We start from the raw sequence: 20686 nt of genomic DNA, 5'->3' as shown, positions 1-20686 counted from the left end.
GTTTCCAGTATCTTGCTGTTATAAACAATACTACAGTAAACATCCTTCTGCATGGATCTTGGTAAAAGTATATGGAAGCCCCCTGATAGAGTCTTACCAGGACTCCTGTCTGCTGGAGGAGAACTGTGGGTGGACCATGCAGCCAGGAGAAGGAGGAGCTGTGACTCTCTCTGGCTTCTGGACACTTCCTAACCTCTGATCAGAGGGGAAATGGACTCAGCCCTTTGTGTGTCTTGTATGAGGGAAGATCGATGTGAAGGTCACTTGATTTTAAATTTCTTCCCAGACTTATCTTTAAAATCTCATGTAAATTGGCATTCTGTTCTTGTTGAAATATATAAATAATAGCTGGCATGGCTTCCTGAAAAGTCAAGTTGATGGACTGTGTTTACTCTGTGGCTTCACCTGCCTCCTAGTACACTTCCAGTGTTAGAAGCACAGAGCTATATTCAGCTTATCTTCTGCTCAGTCCCACAGAAACATACCCGGATACAAGTGCAAGTAGTTTATTTGGGAAGTTGATTTCCAGAAGCACCGGTGAGGGAGCAGGGAAGAGACAGGAAGGGAAGCAAGCTGAAACAGGTAGTAATCAGGAACAGGTTAGCTCTGTGGGCAGCTGGGGCTCAATCCTGCTGGGGGCTTTAGGGACACTACGTAGGACAGTGCTTCTCAAACTTTGCTGCACATTAGAATTACCTGGGGAGCTTTGGAAACTCCTGATGTTCAGAATCCCAGGATGGTGGGATCCAGGCACGAGAGCTTTTTAAACCCCTGGGTGGTTCCAATATACATTCAAGACAGACCACACCTCAGAGTTGTCCCTGCAAACTTTAGGAAGCTGGGCTATTTACGTATCAACTCCAGTACATCACAGGTTGAGGGCTACTCTGGATGGCATTAAATCCCTGGCATTTCTGGCCTGTAGAAAGCCCAGTAATGCAGGGGAATAGTGACCTCCTGGGGGATGTGGGCCGGCCGTACTGGCTACATAGTTAGCCGGATCTGATACAAAATCTCGGCTTTGTGCACTTACAGAGCAGCCTTAATGAGCCATTTAAACTCTTTAAGCCTCAACTTCCTCATGTGTAATCATTTCTTCATACTGCTGTAAAAATTGGATGTCACATATGGAAAGTACCCAGCATTCAGTGGATTCTTTTTTTTTAAATTTTATTTATTTATTTGCCAGAGAGAGAGAGAGAGAGCACGTGCGCACAAGCAGGGGAAGCGGCAGGCAGAGGGAGAAGAGGCTCCTGGCTGAGCAGGGAGCCCAACTCAGGACTCAATCCTAGGACCCTGGGATCATGACCTGAGCCAAAGGCAGATGCTTAACCGACTGAGCCACCCAGGCGTCCCCATACAGTGGATTCTTAATAGACAGTTGTCATTATAAACCCAGCAAAGGGAAGGAGAGAGGGAGTTCTAATCTGATAGACAGTACCTCATGGTTCTGCCAGGGAAACTTTTCTTTATATAAAGGCTATCCTGGTGAGTTCTCAGGATTTACAGAGCATCTTAGCAGGTGCAGCCATTTCTCCAAGTGTTCTTCATCTCTGTTTTGTGTGGCAAGGTGCTCCCAGGAGTAGATGGTCCAGAGACCAGTGGCTAAAGGGAAGCTTTGATCTCCCTGTGGTGAGATACTTGCCTGTTAGCAGTTGGGGACCTGCTTGAGAATGCATGGGATGCATTCGGGGGTTTTCTAGATAGGGAAAGGCAGGAACACAAATGAGTAAAGAACGGAGAACTTTCCTTATAAAATCAGGTTCCCAGTATTATCAAGGACCATAAGCATATTTGACTCTGAATTGCAGTCAGACTATCTGAATTGATTGGTTACATAGAGTAATTATCTAGAAATTAAGCAATTGTTTGGACATTCCCTGAACTATATAAATAATATTTTTGTTGATAAGGGCTTCAAACCATTCCATATGCAAAGAATTTTAATAAATGGGAGTTCATTATGCTGTTAAAAATAAATGAATAAACACATAAAAGCAGGCCGGGGAAGCACCAGTGATTGTAATGTGTTATGAACCAAGGACTTCAGTGATTAGTCCAATTCAGTACACCTGAGATCCAGTAGAAGAAAATATAAAATATAGTAATTATTAGGCGGCCAAAAAAAGTGCTCCAGTTCATTCAGTTTTGTGATTCTTGTCACATCCTATTGTTGAAAATCTGTGTGAGTGACAACCCCTTCTCCCACCCTAAATTGATGCCCATAATGAAGTTTTTCTAGGGTAATCTTTCTGGAAAATATACTCGCCAGCCCTCTGCCCTGGGTAGACAAGTTTTCTGTCTTCTTTCCTGCTCCTCTGGCCGGGAGGGTTTTGGAGGGAAAGGTGGTCTACGTTTGAGGAATGACAGTGAATCTGGCTGCCGGCTGCTTAGCAGCCCTGCTAAGTGGTGGGGGCACTGGCTCCCTGGCTGGCTCTCCCCTCCTCCCATTTGTCTGGTTGAACATGTTTTTCTTCCAATGGGAGAGAAGGACCTTTCCTTGGTCAAGACGACTTCATCTCTGCTTCCAAACAAGCTATGGGCCAGGTGTTCCATGGCCAAAATCAATAATTGGGGGCTTCTCCTAGTTGGCTAGGAACTTGAGCTGTTCCTGGGGTGCCTGGGTGGCTCAGTTGGTTAAGCGTCTGCCTTCGGCTCAGGTCATGATCCCAGGGTCCTGGGATTGAGTCCCGCATCGGGCTCCCTGCTCGGCGGGGAGCCTGCTTCTCCCTCTCCCTCTGTCTGCTCCTCCCCCTGCTTGTGCTCTTTCTCTGTCTCTCTGTCAAATAAATAAATAAAGTCTTAAAAAAAAAATACTTGAGCAGTTCCTGTGTGCCAGGCACTGTGCTAAGCCCTTTACCCACATTGATCTAGTTAACTCTCACAGTAACTTTTGTATTCCCATTTTATAGATGAGGAAATTCAGGTGTGGAGAGGTGAAATGATGTGCTTAAGGTTCTACAACAAATAAAGGGCATAACTAGGGTGTGAAGCCACCACGTCTGACTTTAGTGCCCACTTAACATCTTCAAACTACAGTTAATGGCATCTACATACAAAAATTACATTTCATGTGAGTAAAGATTTATTTACCTGTAGCTCAGAGAGCACCCTGATTTCCAGGTTTGCTACCCTGTGAGCACATTGAAGACTCTAGAAAAAAAAGGCTCAGGGTTCCTGGGTGCTGGAGAAGGATGTTTTAAAAATAAGGAGGAAAACCCGCCAACAGTGTATTAAAAATGGAGGAGGGGGTCCCTGTGTCTTGCTCACCCCTGGAGCTTCAGACAGGAGAGAAACAGAATGTGGATCCATTCCCTGCTCAAACGTGAGTTTAGTGAGTCCAGCTCCAGCTAAGGGCAAGTACAAGAACACAAAATCCTTTTGCTAATCTCTCCCCCAAGAAGGCGCAGATGAAAGGGAGGCATTAAAGCCTCTGAAACCACCAAAGCTGTTTGCCAGCAAAGAGATAAATCAAAAAGGTTTGAGATCTGGTTTGAATTTAATAATTACAAACGACTAATCAGGGGCCATTTGCTGTCAGGTCGGGAGCTGCACTCCCTCCATCAGTGCGTTTTTGCTGCTCTGGTCACTTGGTTATTAAATAGAAAAACCCTGTGATTAAATCACAGGGCTGTTCCAACACTAATCAATTCAATCTCAGCCATTTAAAATGAAGTCAGGCCTTGCATTTGCCCTGTCTTCTGTGAGAGGAGTGGGAACTCGGCAGACGTGACTGGAGGTATCCACAGAGCGTCCACGTAGACCCCCGTGTGCCGTGGGCAGCCCGAGGAGGGTCAGGCCGTGTCCCAGCTCGGTCACCCACCATCCTGCAGGATCCCCATCTCTGGTGCCCACCCTGCCCACCTCGCAATGTCAAATAACAAACAAAACAGCAGTGACAGCAGTTATAATAGTAATAATAATGTAATAGTAATAGTAGCAATAATTATGACCATGTTTTAATCTTTTGCCATTTGCCTGGCCCTGTTCAAAATATTTTATCTCCTTTAATCCTTGGAATAACCCTGTGATGGAGAAATCAAAGCTTATAGAAGTGTTTTATAGACATTTATAGATCCCCACATTTGGAAACTGCCTGCCCATAGTAGGTCCTCAGTAAATAACTGTTGGATGAATGGATAAAGAAGTAAATTTATCACACCAAATAGCAAATGATGGAGCTGGATTTCGAATTCAGGTCTGTCTCATTTATGCTCCTAATCTCCATCAGGTATGTAGGTAAATGCCTTGTGAGCCTTTCTATATTTTTTTTTTTAATTTTATTTCATTAGATTATGTTAATCACCATACATTACATCATTAGTTTTTGATGTAGTGTTCCATGATTCATTGTTTGCGTATAACACCCAGTGCTCCATTCAGTACGTGCCCTCTTTAATACCCATCACCAGGCTAACCCATCCCCCCACCCCCCTCCCCTCTAGAACCCTCAGTTTGTTTCTCAGAGTCCATAGTCTCTGGTGGTTCGTCTCTCCCTCCGATTTCCCCCCCTTCATTTTTCCCTTCCTACTATCTTCTTTTTTTTTAACATATAATGTATTATTTGTTTCAGAGGTACAGGTCTGTGATTCAACAGTCTTACACAATTCACAGCGCTCACCATAGCACATACCCTCCCCAATATTTATCACCCAGCCACCCCATCACTCCCACCCCCCACCACTCCAGCAACCCTCAGTTTGTTTCCTGAGATTAAGAATTCCTCTATATTGTTTTAAAACATGTATTCTTTTAAATAGATGTTTACATTTATGATATATTTTTAATATATTAATTTAAATAGAGCACATATTGTTTTTAAACGATATAAAAAGAGAAATAGCATTGTGTGGCAGAAATTCTGGTCAGTGGTTTGGGAATGAGGCTGGCCCAGAAAGAAATCCCTGTCTTAGTATTTACTAATTTTGTGACCTTGAGTGAGCTCAAGTGTCCCTCACTGTAAAATGAACACAGCAATACTTATTTAAACTGGGTTAAAGAGAAGCTTAACTGGAACAGTCCTTTAAGCACAGTGCTTAGCTCATAGCAGGTGCCCAGTTCCAGCATCCACTTCCCTTCCCTCATGTATTAGAAAGCACCCGGTGATTCTCCTTGAATTCTAAGGCTTAACACCTCAAAGGATCCCAAGATTTGAGCCCAGAGAGAATGGAAGCTGAGCCCTGTAGGATAAGATATTCAGGCTTGGACCAACTCTTCTTCCTCCTCCTCCTCTTCTTCCTCCTCCTCTTCTTCCTCTTCCTTCTCTTACTCTTCTTCTTCTTCCTCTTCTTCTTCTTCTCCTTCCTCTCCTCTCTCTCCTTCTTCTTTTTCCTCCTCTTCTTCCTCTTCTTCAAGATTGATTGATTGACTGATTGATTTTTAGAAAGAGAGAGGAAAGAGCATGCACACTGGGTGGGGCAGAGGGAGAGGGAGAGAAACAGACTCCCCGCTGAGCGCAGAGCCCCATGCAGGGTTCAGTCCCACAACCCTGAGATCATGACCTGAGCCAAAATCAAGAGTTGGGCGCTTAACTGACTGAGCCATCCAGGCTTCCCTTGGACCAGCTCTTCTGATCATTGATCAGCTAAGGATAGAGTCAGTGCTCCCCATGGAGAGCTTACCCAGAACACGAGAAAAAATAGTTGTTTCCGGACCATTTACCAATGAGATTTAGTGGTCTGCCTTATGCTATTAGAAGGTAGCCAAACCTAAAGGAGATGGCCATCGAGTGGCCTGAAGAACAGTGATGCTTCATGAAAGTGGGTTGAAAGGAGCACAGGTGAAGATCTAAGGTCAACATAGCAGGATGGTGTTACCAGTAGTGAGTCTCAGACAGAGTCCACTTGATCCATCCAGACATACTCCTATTTCCATCAGACCTCATATCCAAATATACAAAGGGCTTTGCTCTTTTACAAATTAACAATGGGGACTCCTGCTTGTTTTTTGATTTGAGAAGCATGAGAGAGTTTTTCCAGCACCCAAGCACCTCTAGAAAGTGCCTTATCAAATATGTAACCTGCAGGGCTAAGGAATCAAATAGTACATTCAGACCCTCTGTTCCCATAAACTCCCTTCTATAACTGCCTTTCCTGCCTGTCCCACATAGGCACCCAGGTGTTCAGACAAAGGGTTCAGGTGTCCATTAAGTTCACTTATAATTTGGTTCAGTTGACTGTTCCCTTTCAGCTGAGGTATGTTACATACTTGGATTCCTTGCTCCTAAAGCACAGAGACTAAGTCCGTATGCCACTGCTGAGGGCAGTGCCTGGATAAAGATGCCCAGGTCATGGGTGTGCCTCACCCTTGAAGAGATCTGACATTCCTTCTCATAGGAGGAGTGGAAGTCACCAGTGTCCCACTGGGACCCATGTTTGAACAGCCATGATTTCTTTTAACATGTCTACATATTTTAAGGAAAATAAATGCCCTCACTGGTAAGGAAAAAAAAAACTTTCCTATTTGAAAAGCGAGAGTTGTAGCTTAAATGTGCAGGTTTTGAGTCTCCCAAGGAAATCTGAGGTTGAAGAATGTCAGCTTTCAGTGATCTTTGCTTTTGAGGTTTTGATTTAATTTTGGCAACCAGGTGGTTAGCGGAAGGGAAGGGTGTCACCTCAAAAACACTGGTCTCCTTTATTCATTCTTTCTTTTAGTCACTCATTCAGAAATTATTCATTGACCCACTGCACAGGGCACTGGGGTTTAAAGTCATGTGCTCAAATCAGTGTAGACTACAGCACCCAAGGCGCTTTGTTTTCATGGTTGAAAGGGAAGTGGACTGTGCACTCGCTTCAGTAAGTTTAACAAGAATAACAGGGTGGTTCCATGGCTCCTCCAATTGGCTGATGAGAACGTGTGAGGCCAAGTGTGTAAATACAGACAGTTCACACAGTGTCCTTCCTGCCGAGGAACCTCCCCTCCCCCCGCAACCTGCCCATGGTTTCCGATGCGCAGGGGAAATAAAATGGTGACTTGGCTCATCCATAGCCTACCTGATAGCAGGCAGTGAGAGTTTTAAAACTAGAAAGGACCTCAAAATGTTACCTAGGTGTACTATCTTCAAGGCCAATTCTTGTTTTGTTTTTGTTTTTTTCTTTTTTAGAGAGGGAGTGGGGAGGGGCAGAGGGAGAAAGAGAGAGACTCTTAAGCAGGCTCCACACCCAGCACGGAGCCAGATGTGGGGCTCCGTCTCACAATCCTGAGATCATGACCTGAGCCGAAATCAAGAGTTGGACACCTAAGCGACTGAGTCACCCAGTGCCCCAAGGCCAATTCTTTAGTAGAATAGGTTATAAAGGTGTTTCCTCCCAAACTCCTTGTGCTCAACACTTTCTTAGACCATCTCTGTATGATGTGCCCTTCCAGAGTCTGGGACAGAACAGTGCAGTGGGGAAACACATAGCTTGGAGCCCAATGAATCTAGGCTCTGCCCCTTGCTAATTATAGAACTTTGGGCAAATCTTTGCCCTTCTCTGAGCCTCCATCTCCTCCTCTGCAAAATGGAGATAATATTTATTCCTGCCCACCTCCTGAGGTGGTAGTGAGGATCAAATCAGATCACGCATATGAAGATTTAGTTCTGTCATCGACATGTAGTGAGTGTTTAATAGGCTAAAGCTGATTATTGTCATTATCAATCATTTTGGTGAAGTTCAAAATGAGTGCAGTGTCCTGCCACGCCCTCTGCTTTCTGAGATGCTCATTTGTCTGTGTCTCCAGGATTTAAATTTCCCACTGGTGATTTCTTCCATGGACTGTTCTTTAGATCATTGTTATGAGCTCAGCTCTCCAATAATTTAGAAATTCCTAGGTGGAATTTAGAAGCTCCTGCATGGGGTATGCAGCACATGCATGGGACCTGCACACCCTTCATCACCTGAGTTGACTGGGCTGGCAAGTCTGGTTGAAGGGGTGCCCATTTGGTCCCCTCCACTCCCTCTACCTGTGCCCCTCTTGGAATTGGGTAATTGGTGAAGACAAACTTCTCAAAGGGAGCAAGACCAAGGGCATCAACAAAACATCAAATACTGTTGTAAGGGGTGTCAGCCATACACCAGATATGGCACCAGCTTCTGAAATGTGACCTGGACCGACAAGTCGTGCCTTCATGGGCTTATGTCTGATGAGAACGTCAACCAAAAACCAGAAAACAAAATATTAAATTAAATTATCGTTCTAAACTAGGTCTCCTTTGCTAGTCTCCGTCTCAGCATCTGACTCATTCACAGCAGAGATCATAATCGGTAATTATTTTGTTTTCTTGTTACTCCCAATTAGTGGGCAAGGAGCACGACTGGCTCATTCACCACTGTCTCTCCAGACCCACAGCAGGGCTTTGCACATCAAAAGTGCTCAGTGGCCATAAAGCAAGTGAACAAATGACCAAGCGATACTTTGTGAAATTTTTGCTTCAGGCTCAGAATTTAAACATCAGGCTCCTTCTCCGTTGCTGCAGTGGTCCTTGACCAACCCCTGTAACAGAAATTGAAAAGAAAATCCACGTTGATAATCCATTCAGCTTTCATTTTGTAAAATGTATGGGTTTCTTAAGGAGATCATTCTATCCCAGATTAACTGGCCATGGCTTAATTAAAAAGGCAGCTAGAGGACATTTGTCTTCTGGATTTGACACTTGAGGCATGTGGAAGTGTCTGGGGCCAGGAGTGCTCTGGAGACTAGGTGCTGGGTAATGTGTTGAGTTGGTCTGGAGAGGGCTGCATGCCTATGGGGAAAAAAACTCTTATTATCCCCTCTCCTTCCCCAGGGTGGGCTTCTTGGGGTAACAGGTTACCATTAATGTGTAGCCTTGACAAAATTGCAGAGCTGTAGGAATGGAATTGTAGCACCCCGAAGTTCTCTAATCGGACAATACCGGGTAGCAGCATATATCTGTGTGGCTTCCAGTTTGGGTAGCACATGACAGGAACTGCCATTTATTGAGCACCTACTGTATATCGGGCCTCGTTCCAGCTGCCATATTCATATTATCTATGATCCTCACGACAGCCTGACCCTGGAGGCATTATTTCCACGTTAGAGATAACATCCCAGAGCCTCAGCCCCTCATGGCAGTTCCCAAGATCCCGGGTATAACACTAGCCTCTCAAGGCAAGAGTGGCCAGACTCAGGAAGGGCAGGGGCTGTCCTGGGCAGCAGCTCTTCCCCTCTCGTACACCCCACACATGTTACTGACTGATTGAAGCATTCTCCCATTTGCTGTGCTATGTAGTCCTTCTCATTGCAGCCTTCCCAGCAGATACTACCAGACATTCCGGAGAGCAAATGAGTTGTAACCTATTTGCCAAGTATGCTTTACGTGATGTGTGTGAAGGGTTCTGCCCCAGGAATTAGAATCCTGGATTCTGTAGCCATGTAACTTTGAACAAATTGTTTATCTCCCCTGGCTTCAGTTTATTTACCCTAGAATGGAAATTATCCCTTGACCTACTTGCCTCAAAAAGTCACCTTACAAATATTAACCAGTGAATTGGCTTCACTGACCCCACAGAGCTACTTTTAACTAGAGGATGAATCAGTGAGTGTCAGATTCCTATGCAAACATGAAACATCCTCAAAAGTGGCAAGTGGCTACCAGCATCTTCTCAAGGCTTCCCCCAAAAACCCTGGAATAGAGTTCATTAACGCAGATTCTTGAGCACCATCCCAGATGGCTGATTCAATGTCATGATTCCTGGCATTCATCTCTAAATCATTCCACTGCTCAAGTGGAATAATATATAGGATCTAGAACTCCACTACTCTGGATAGAACCAGGTGCACCTGTGGGGTTCTAAAGATCTAGGTAGCTGGCTCTGAAGCAAGAGGCCCTAGTCCCCTCCCAATATGTTTGGCAAACTTATTTACCTTTTGGCCTCTTCAAATGTCTCCTCTGAGAATACTTCCCCAACCCCCGCTGAAGCCGAACTGATTACTCCTCCCTGTGCTTCCAGAGCTTCAAACCCATGTTTGGTGTTGAGCTGGGATATAGAAGAGAGGTGAATGTATCTCTGATGAGCTTTATTATGGTTTGTAGATGGAGTTTCTTTTCTTTTTATAAGGAAGAAAATATATTTTCCACATCTAACCTGGCAGACTTCCTTGGTCATAAGGTCATTTCAAATTCAATTTTCTTCCGTTCAAGTAATGATTTTTCTTGGTGTTTATGGCTATATAATAGGAAGGTTGGAGATGATGTCTAAGGTTTGTTCCAGCTTTCTGGTTCTGTGATTATATTAGGACCCTAGATGAAGTTTAGGACAAATTTAAATTACCCGAGTACAAAGAGCTCTAAAAATGAAAGATCTTTAAGTGAATTTGATTTTCTTTCCAGGCTAGTTTCTTCTCCCAAGTTAGAATCTGAACTTTGTATCTAAATTTCTGAGCCTTGATATATAGAGATATTTAGGAAAAAAGGAGATACAAAAAGAAACAAATTGTAGCAGCAGGAATAAGAACAATACCTTACCAATTACCTTAGAGTTTATAAAGCTTCCTGTGATTTCTTAGGCTTTCTTAGAATTGTTCATTTACATAGGTTGGTTAAAGTTTTGGGGAAACATGATAGAAATGACAAGGATTACATGTGCCGTTCAATTGATTGCTTTTTTTTCCCTTTCCTTAATCAAAGCCATAATCCCTGTCTACACTGAACTTTGTTTATCATTTGTTTTGCAGCGAAAACGCAAGCAGAGCACCCAGGATGAGGATGCTGTTAGCCTTTGTAGTCTCGACATAAGTGTAAGTACAGTGCTTCCTATTGTCTCTCCCATGAGAGCACCTCTAGTGTCTAAATCTATTTGTTAACATGCCATGTGCTTTAAGGGGGCTTCCAGCTTCTGACAATGGAAGTTGTGACCTGGGGAGAACTCTTTTAAACACTTCATTTGACTGGAGAAAGCTGAGTGGCCAACTTAAGCTTCTAAGCCAAGTTGTTTATTGCTCATGTTTTTTTCTCTCATAAAATGAATTACGAAATCAGTGCATCTGAGTAGAATCTAGATGAATGCCACGGTGCCGTTTTAGAGGCTGATTCCAGAAGATGGTCAGATGTTTGTCCCCCTTTCACGGAAGTTAATAAGTTGGCCCAACTCAGGCAGCCAGTGCTGGGAGAAGTCTCTAGCTGCATGACAGAGCGAGTGACTTGGGGTTTAACAGATCTTCATTTGAATCAAGATTCTACATTTACCATTAATGTGACACCTTTCCTTATATCTGTTTTCTCATCTGGAAAATAGAGATGAAAAGACTTCACCTAACAAGATTGTTGTGAGGATCAAATAAAACAATGAAAGTGAGATACCAAGCACAATTGCCTGGTACATACTAGACACCCACCAAATGTGAGCCTTGCTGTATTTTTCTTGAAAAGCAGAAGTTTACAAAAGATGTTTAATGACATGGTAGTCGAGTGCTGGTGCTGATAGAGGTAAAGAGCTTACTTGAATTTGGGGGGCTATGTCCTGGGTGCTTAATTTCAGCAGCTTTCTTTGTATGGCCTCTTTGTTTCCCCAGTGACACAACTGGGAAGCCAACCTGGGCCTCTGATGCACTCATTACTCAAGGGCTGGGGGATGGATATTCAGGTCCTCTTGGGCTCCCCACGTCCATTCATCTTGTGCACTTCCTTGGAGTGCGCTCATTGTGTGTGGTGGATCCATCCAACTTTAGGCTCTGGTCTTTCTCCACAGAAACCACTGATGCCATTGTTGTGAGATGAGAAAGCTTCTATGCTAAGAGTGAAGAGCTGAGTCACGGTCCTGGCTCTGCTTGTAACTAACAGTGCAACCTTGGCAAGTTGCTTCTCCTCTCTGAGCCTCAGTTTCATTTGTTAAAAAAAGAGGTTTGAGATCAAGTCCTCTAAAGCCATTGTGAAAATTTGAAACTTTGTTGAACATGGATCATGGGGTTCTCATCTGACAACGTTTATTTACCAGTCTAAACAATGCTTTCAGTTATTTTTAATTATTGCAGAATTTTGTGTGATGCAAATTGCCATGATGGAGTGATCCTGAGCTGGCATCTAATTAATGTACTTGGGCATCTTTTTCTCACCATATGGTATTTGTTCCAGTCTTTAGACCATCAGATTGATGGCGTTGGACCAGTTTATTTGGATACCATGGTAACAGGACAAAAAATGATGTTCTTCTGGGTTTTACTTTACTCACTGAATGTTTTATTATTGACAGGTGAAGTCTATGAAACTTCCCTTAGCAGCAACAAGTTTTTTTTGTGTGTTTCAATGTTTTTAATTTTGTGGTAATTATTAGGATCATTGACTTTCTGAAATGAAAGAGCTCTTATCCAACATATAGTTGCCCTCACACTTTGAAAATTAAGAGTAGAAGCCCAGGGAGATGTAGTGATTTAGGCAAGACTTTAATCTAAGATCACATCTCATCAAACATATTTCTTCCACTATTTATTTTTCAGGAAAACATGTCTCTAGACTTTTTTTTAATCAAAAACCACGAACCTCTCTTATATGTAAGGATTATTTGCAATTATGAATTGTGATTGGTTTTTATGCTGATTGACATCGATAACCTTGCCTTCTCTTAAGATCACTTAAGTCTCATATAATCAACAATCTGACTTCTTTTCTCTTGGTGCAGCTGCAAAGGATATTTCTCTCTCTCTCTTTTTTAACCCTCTCATATCATGTTTTGTCATAATAAAGAGACTTGTATAGAAAAGAAATCTACCTTTATGTTTAGGGATTCAGCTATGGCCAGACTCCTTTCTAATTTGCCTGGCATTTTTCCTGAATCTTGGTAGACAGATTCTAGAACCTCAGCAGAGTTTCCTCCAAATATTGTCACATGGTATTATAATAATTGTAAAAGTTAGAAAGATCCTAGACTCCTAGAAGCTGTTGGAAGACATGAAAACTGGTGTGTTCCAGGTTCACTCACAATCCTAGTCATCTGGAAATGACAGGATGTGTGACAGATCCAGCCAGGGCCTCAGAAGAAGTGGTAATGACTTTTAGTCCCTCACACCTAACCAGCACTCAGTGGAGGTACATTGAATTGAATGAAGTGGTGGGTGGAGCCACTCATGAGTGATGTTTTACCATGAAGGCAACAGTGTCTAAATAAGTAGTTGAGTCCAATAAATGAATTGTTCTAATAAATAAATGGCCTTTGTAGGCTACTTGAAGATGCTTTAAAATGGTTGATATCCAGTAGTCACAGTCCCTTAACTAACCAGCAGCATTACTGAAGAGTTGCTTGAGCCTGTTTCTATGTGTCATGGAAAGTATCTGAAAAGAAGGTGGGTTCTGACTGATGACTCATATGGGAGGATGTGAGGGCTTGGGAAAGTAATATTAGTAACTCTCAATTTTGATTCCATTTAATAAGTGGAAAGATATTCATCAGATGTGTGCTTTCAACAAGAAGTTACTAGATGAAGGGAAGGGGTCCCTAGGGGATCATGGTCAAGTTTCCATTGTGGTCCAGCCCATTGCTGCATGCACAATGAGCTCTTAGTATGTACTTATTGCTTGATTAGTTTTTAAAAACAAAAAAACAGTGAACCCTCCTAATGTGTAGTAGAATTTAACGCATACAGCCCTATTAAAGAAATATATCTGTCATGTAGAGTTGGGAGATGTTAACACAGATGAAGTCTTCCCCCTTTGATTAAAAAGTATGTATAGAGCCCCTCGGGGTGTGTGAGTGATAACACCAAACATTCCTACTGACATCTTGCTTTACTTTAAAGCCTCAAATGACGATTCTGATAGGTGCCTGGAAGGGAGTTTTCCTTCTAACCTCCTACTGAACTTGGGCTTAGAGACCAAATAGAAGTGCATAAGCTAAGAAAAGAGCTTATTCTTACAGACAGGGATCTTCCATTGTTTAGGGGGTCATGGACTCTTTTGGGAATCTGGGCTCCAGAAAATTTTACAAGATTGATGTGTGATTTCATGGGCCCCATGAGCTCAGCCAAGACCCATGTTAAGAGTTCCTTCTTAAAAAGGGAATTGGAAGGGTCTTAAGGCATGGTGATGTACCTCCAAAGAATTATTCTCGCACCCTCCACCCCCAGCACTTGGTGAAAAATAAGTGGTGATGGAATGTCCATGCTAGTTGATGCTATAATTGTTCTCTGATTTTTCCCACCACTTTACCCAAGCCACTGGCTGAGCCCCCAGCTTCCTGGCAGGATAGAACACAAAATATTCCAGAAAAAAAAAAAAAAGGCAACCTATACTTTTGAGAACAAATTGCAGAGTGGAGAATGCTCCTAGCAGCCGCCTACAAATCTCTTCTCACGTCAGAGGATGCGAGTGGGATGGTTTCAGGGACATTGCTTCCCCCACTGCACTTTTCTGGTTTAACTTCTAACGGGGGAGAGATGCCTGAGTGAAGAGCCAGGGTTCATGGTGTCCCAGGAAACAGGGTGGTGGAAAAGTCAGGTTTGCTCCTGATGGAGGGCACTGCTTAGCACCAAGGATCCTCTCTTAAAAAACAAATGAGTTCTGGGGTGGGCATAAAAATAGTTTCCAATGATAACAACAGTGTAAAAGATGAAAAGGAATACATGTTCTTTGTAGAAAATTTGGACACTGTGAATAAGAGAGGCCATTAATAATCCCACCTCAAAACAGTAGCTACATTTTGATGTATTACCTTCTTGGCATTATATACACACTTGAAAATTTCTCATCATGAATATTGCAGACATACAAAATGGCACTGAGGATAATATAAAATGTAGCTACCAATGCAACTGAGGAAATGTGCTCTTAACAGCAAAGCAGAACCCCTTGCTCTGCTGAGTTTAATGTTTATTGTTGCCTTGCCTGTCTATAAACTTGCTACACACGTGTATCCCTAAGTAGCATGTATACTTAAGTTTATATAAGCACAATTTTTTAAAAATTGGGATCATAACACATACTAATTAATCCTGAATTTTTTACTTACTACATTGAGATCATGTCACCACATCCTAAAATATTCTTTAAGAATGTTATTTTTAATAACCATACAGTACTTTGTCACATGATGCACCAATTTTTTTTAACTAATCCTTCATTGGATATTTAGATAAATTATAACTTTTCAGTATTATAAATAATAGTGGCAGGCATTTAAGAATATCTGTGTAATCTTATATCAGGAGGATAAAATGGATAAAATATGAAATTCCTGGTTGAAAGGGTACAAATACTTTTAAACCCATGAACAAGTCTGTACCCCTTCTGGAAGTGAGATGTGGAAATTCAGTTCAGAGCAGGTGAGTCTTGTTCAGAAACTCAGAGTAGAGATTTTTCTCAGGTTGCTCTGGCCCATTTCTCTTTCAACTGTATTGCTGGTCCCTTGCTAAGTACATGACTTTGTATGGGGTATTTGCTTATACTGCCTCTTTGGGAAGAGCCCTCCTGTCACCCCTGGCGGGGTCCAGGCCTGTCTTGTGACTGGTAGAGATGGGGCTGAACCATGACTGGGGTGGGATAAGATCCACTTAATCCACACAACTGCCTGTCACCCCAGGTGTTATCATACCCTTTTGAAGATGAAGAAACTGAGCCTCAGACAGATAAGCAATTTGCTCAAAGTCCCAGCTTATTGTAGATTGAAGCCCAAGATGGTTGGATTCCACAGCCTCCCCACACTGCCTCCAGGCCGGGAAGAAGAGGAAAACATTTAGCTTGGTAGCTTCTGGTAGTAGATGACGTATAGGACATTCGGCTCCTCTTATTGGCAAAGCACCTTTGAGGTTTATGACATTTTTGTTGCCTGTGCTTTCTGATGATTTACCCTGTTCTATGGATGCTCAAAGCACAAGAATGGATATAGAAAGGGGACAGAGCTTTCTTGTCTCGATTAACCTAAATGACGTTTCATTGCTAGGACATGTTAAGGCAGACATGGAATAGCAGTAGGGATTATTTTATCTCTGCTCAGCAGAGTCCAGATAATTAAAAAAGATACCATTGCTGTGGTTTGCTTTCTCTTGGTCTGTTCTGGAACTTGCTAACTGGGAAAGAGAGATTAGCCTTGCCCTGGCCAGCATGGGGCCTTGATGAATTACGTGGGAGAGTTTCATAAGGCTCTTATCGCCGAGGAGACCAGGCCTGCACTGAGATTGGGTCTTCATGAATGTATGCTTATATTTAACCTGTTGGCATGTGTGTTCTATTTTGGATTTATGATCTGCTGTCGCTGGCTGTGAAATTGCTTGGGCTTAGCGTAGTGGAGACCCTATGTTGTGTGCAAGGTTGTACTACCATCTCTAATGGCAAATGTGCTCGTTGTTGACACTAGACACATTCGGTCTAGCCTTTGGCCTAATTGATTATTAGGTGGTGGGTTGTGATAATCACTGTGATCTTTGATCTACCTCTTGAAATGTACAGTGACAATGAAATTCTAAGGAGCTTCAGGACACACTCTCAGAAGGTAATTGATGTAACAAAGTGTCAATCATCATTTACTACTCCCTTCAAAGTGACATTGATGGGACCCATGTTAAATGAGACTTCTCATGCTCTGAGAACACCTGTTTGTTTGAATTTGTCATGAGAATCACACTATGGGAGCTTAGAGACTGAACACTGCTCTGTACCTCGGTTTCCTCACCTGTAAACTGAAATCGAAACAGTGCCCCACCTTAGGGTTGTGAGGCTTAAAATGAGTTAGTTCATGTAAAACACTTAGGACCTGGCCCACAGTAAGTATGAAAATACTAGCTGTCATTCTGTTGATTTCATAATACAAAATTGCCTTTGTGGTTAAATTTAAGGATATTTATTGTTGGCACAAGCAATCCATAAATAGAACTGATAGCGAATTTTTTTTTAAAAAAAGATATATACAAGGAGTCTTATTACAGCATTTTAAAATAATAGCCAAAGGCTGGAAACAGCAAAAATATCCAAATTCTATAGTGTAAAACACAATGACAGAGCACATAAAATATAAATTATGTTCCTAGATGTTTTTATATACTTGTCCACGTAAAGGAATAAGCAAATGGAGGAGCATGCACTGCATTGTGGACAGTGGCTTTTTGGAGGATGGAATTATGAGAAGGAGAGCTTCAGTTCCTGGGTTCTTGACCTTTGGCATCTTGGGAAACCTATGAATTCCCCTGCCCCCTAGAAGGCCATGTCTATGTGCCTAAAATTAAATACGTAAGATGACAACAAAACCCAGTTATATTGAAATGCAGCTATCAAAATCTTTAAATTACACATTTGTGGTAAGAGTTACACATGTGCTTCTTAATTAATGCTTAAAGTAACAAGATCTGGCAATAAGTCCAATAACTAATACACCTTCTACTAGATGATATTTTGAAATACCTGCACCAACCACTCTGTGGTTTGAAAATATATTGATTTCTATGGTGACAAAGTCATGGGTCTGCTAATGCTTCTGTGATCTGTCGCCTTCATTTACACTGGAAGAAAATGCTAGATTTCAGTTGTTAATGAAACTAAAGATGTATTTTTTTTTCCATCCAAGTGCACAGATGCCCTGAATTTTGTCCATGCACTTCTTGGGGGGCTGAGAATTCTAAATTAGGAATTCTTGGTTACGACACTCGATCTGCTATAATAGGTCTTTTGCATTGTATTACTTTTGTAATTCAAATGACTGAAGTAAAAACTGCAACAAATATAATTAATTTTGGCCTGTTGGTGTGTGAGGTTGTAAGTGTTTTAAAGGAGAGAATGTAAAATGTTGTATAAAAAAAAAAAAAAAGTAAGGGGCTGGAATAATGATGATAATGTTTTTAGGAAAACCTTGCAATAACCATTAAATCAATTCTCAACACTTGGATATAGGTTTTTCTTTGATATCACCTTAGCTTTTTGAAATAGATTAATTGAGGGGTGCCTGGGTGGCTCAGTCGGTTGAGCATCAGACTCTTGATTTCCACTCTGATTGTGATCTCAGGGTCATGAGATTGAGCCCTACCTCGGGCTTGTGCTCAGTGGGGAGTCTGCTTCAGATTCTTTCCCTCTGCCCCCCCATCACCCCCCCCCCCCCCCGCTCAGGTGCACTTGTATACACCTGTGCACTCTCTCTCTCTCAAATAAATAAATCTTTAAAAAAAGAAATATATTAATTGAGTCACCCCAGTATTTTAGTAGAAGATCTTTTCTGCTTCTTCTGTTATTAGAAAAAATAGTCTTAGTGTAGAAAAATGTTTTTATTTGTTAGAGATGAATTCTGAAGTATTTAAGGATAGAATGTCATTATATTTGAAATTAACTTTGGACCTCTTTAGCATAAAATATGAAATGAATATTTTAAAGAGAAAAACAATTTTATTTTTTATACACAAGTAATTCTGCACACATTTCCATCATTAAAAAAAAATCAAACAACAGCAATAGAACTAACAGCCCCTTGATGATGCCCCGGTTCCACGTGTCTCCTCAGGTATAATCCTGGTTATCAGTTTAGTCTCCTTCCAGGTATTTAGACCTAGTTAGACATATAGATAGAGATATAAAAATTAGCTTGTGGTAGCTTTTTACAGACATAGGTGTTGCCATTTTTTATTTTACTTTGCAATTTGTTTTTTCTCCTTTTAAATAGTCTTTATTGTTTAAGAGCAGTTTTAGATTCACAACAAAATTGAGCAGAGAGTACAGAGAGTTTCCATACATCCTCCCACCCTACACATGCAGAGCCCTCTCCCCCATCATCAACATCTTCCACCAGAGTGGTACCTTCGTTATTGTCAATGAACCTACACTGACACATGATCATTACCCAAAGTCCATAGTTTACATTAGACTTCACTCGATGTTGTACATTCTGTGGCTTTTGACAAAGGTGTGATGACAAATGTCCACCATTATAGCATCTTACAGAATAGTTTCACTGTCCTGAAAATCCTGTGCTCAGCCTATTCATCCCTCCCTCCCCCAGCCCCTGGCAACCACTGATCTTTTTACTGTCGCCACAGTTTTGCCTTTTCCAGAATGTCATACAGTATGTAGCCTTTTCAGACTGGTTTCTTTCACTTAGTAATATAAATTTAAGTTTCCTCCATGTCTTTTCTGTGGCTTGAGAACTCCTTTTTTATCACTGAAATTGTATTTCATTGTATGGCTGTACCACAGTTTATGCATTCACTTATTAAAGGATATGTCTTATTTTTTTAACTACTGCTTATTATTGCATAAAACAAATGGATCATAGTTTACTTTAATATGATTCTCCATGATTTTAACATGATTCTCCATTGAGGGGCACTATTGATGTCCAGTATTTTCTAGTTACAAAGACCATCTCATACTCCAGAGCAAGCAGTAAGATAAATACAAAAAAAAGTGCCTGTGGACACTTGCTATTTTAATGTTAGTATGAAAAATGTTAAATTACTATTTTTGTGGCTCAGATTCCTGTGCTCTTTTTTTGTTCTGCTTCCATTCATGGACACCAAAGAAAAGCAAATAGATAAAAACCATACTGTTATCAAATGCAGATCTGAACAGGCTGTGAGCATTGGAGAAGGAAAGTTATTTTGTCTCCGTCATGTGTGCGTCAGTTAAGCAAAAGTATATGCAACCTTTAAATATATATATCCAGAAGCATATTCCTTCTGAGTCACCCATGGTTCAAAAGAAAGAAAAGGAAGGAAGGAAGGGAGGGAGGAAAGAAAAGAAAGAAAGAAGGAGAGGAGGGAAGAAAGGAAGGAAGGGAGGGAGGAAAGAAGAGAAAGAAAGAAGGAAGGGAGGAAAGGAGGGAAGGAGGGGAGGGAGGGGAAACTGTAGTTGTGAATTCAAAGAGTAAATTTGTGATGTTGACAAAGTTTATATCTCAACTGCCTTTAAAATTTTGCAGTTTATCAGTAGCTCTATTTTGACTGAGATTATTTGTGGTAAAAAGTCACCAGAAAATAATTGTTCATAAATACTTTTGCTTATGATTTTTTTTTCTAAAATGTAGCCTAGGTCTGTCCACCTAAAAATTATGTAAATAGTCTTGGTTAGGAAGTTCCATCCGGGCTTCCGTTCCCAGCTAATTGAGTTTTTCCCCAAATGACTTACATAATTGCATCAAGCTTCTCTTTGATCTGGTTATATGTTCCAGGTTTGAATAGCAGAAGCTGTTTTTCTTCCTCCTTATTTTCTCAGTTGTGTCTGATGCTCATTCTCTGTGAAGAAAAGGTAGTATGTTGACTTTTTCCCTTGATGTTGACTGTGCATAAACTTTTTATGTCATCTGATTGATACTTAGGTTCTTGGGTAACTTCTGAAAAATGCCGGAAGAATGAAGGATCCAGGAGAAATCTCATGGCTTGTGTGTCTTCCTCCAACCCTGCTGTCTAGTTTAACACTGCTATATGTAGATCATTTTATGGGGAGAGTTGAGCCCATATGAGCAGGTGGTTTCTCGGCAAACAACACTCATGGTTAGTATTGATGGTGAAGCATTTGAAACTGAGCCATGGGCTTATCTTCAATCATCAAAATGCCAGCTTGTGGTTAACTTTGTAGAAGTCATGCAGGGAACTGAAGGTGTTTATTGTGGTTTTTTTTTCCTGAGCAGAAGACTGATTTTTCCTCTTCTAGTTCTATAAATGAATTTCTTTTACTGCCCACACGCCTCAAAATACCAGTTTACCAATTGGAGTTTTCTACTGAAGACTAAAATCAATACATCTAAACTATTTTCTTCACCTTTATTTGGCAAAGGAAAGTGATGCA

General features: G+C 41.5%; 1 protein-coding gene across 2 annotated transcripts in view; it reads left to right on the top strand.

Annotated features, from left to right (window-relative positions):
- ARHGEF3 (Rho guanine nucleotide exchange factor 3) overlaps positions 1-20686 on the top strand; it is a 293559-nt gene that overhangs the window by 141457 nt on the left and 131416 nt on the right. For both annotated transcript variants that reach the window (XM_032411537.1, XM_032411539.1), the window contains one exon: positions 10675-10737. In XM_032411537.1, coding sequence (XP_032267428.1) covers positions 10675-10737 — 63 coding nt within the window. The remainder of the gene's footprint in view (positions 1-10674; positions 10738-20686) is intronic.

Source organism: Phoca vitulina, unplaced genomic scaffold, assembly GCF_004348235.1.
Source record: "Phoca vitulina isolate PV1807 unplaced genomic scaffold, GSC_HSeal_1.0 scaffold13, whole genome shotgun sequence".
Classification (NCBI taxonomy): Eukaryota; Metazoa; Chordata; class Mammalia; order Carnivora; family Phocidae; genus Phoca; species Phoca vitulina.
Note: the sequence above shows the minus strand (reverse complement) of the source record. Positions and strands in the feature narration are given on the sequence as shown.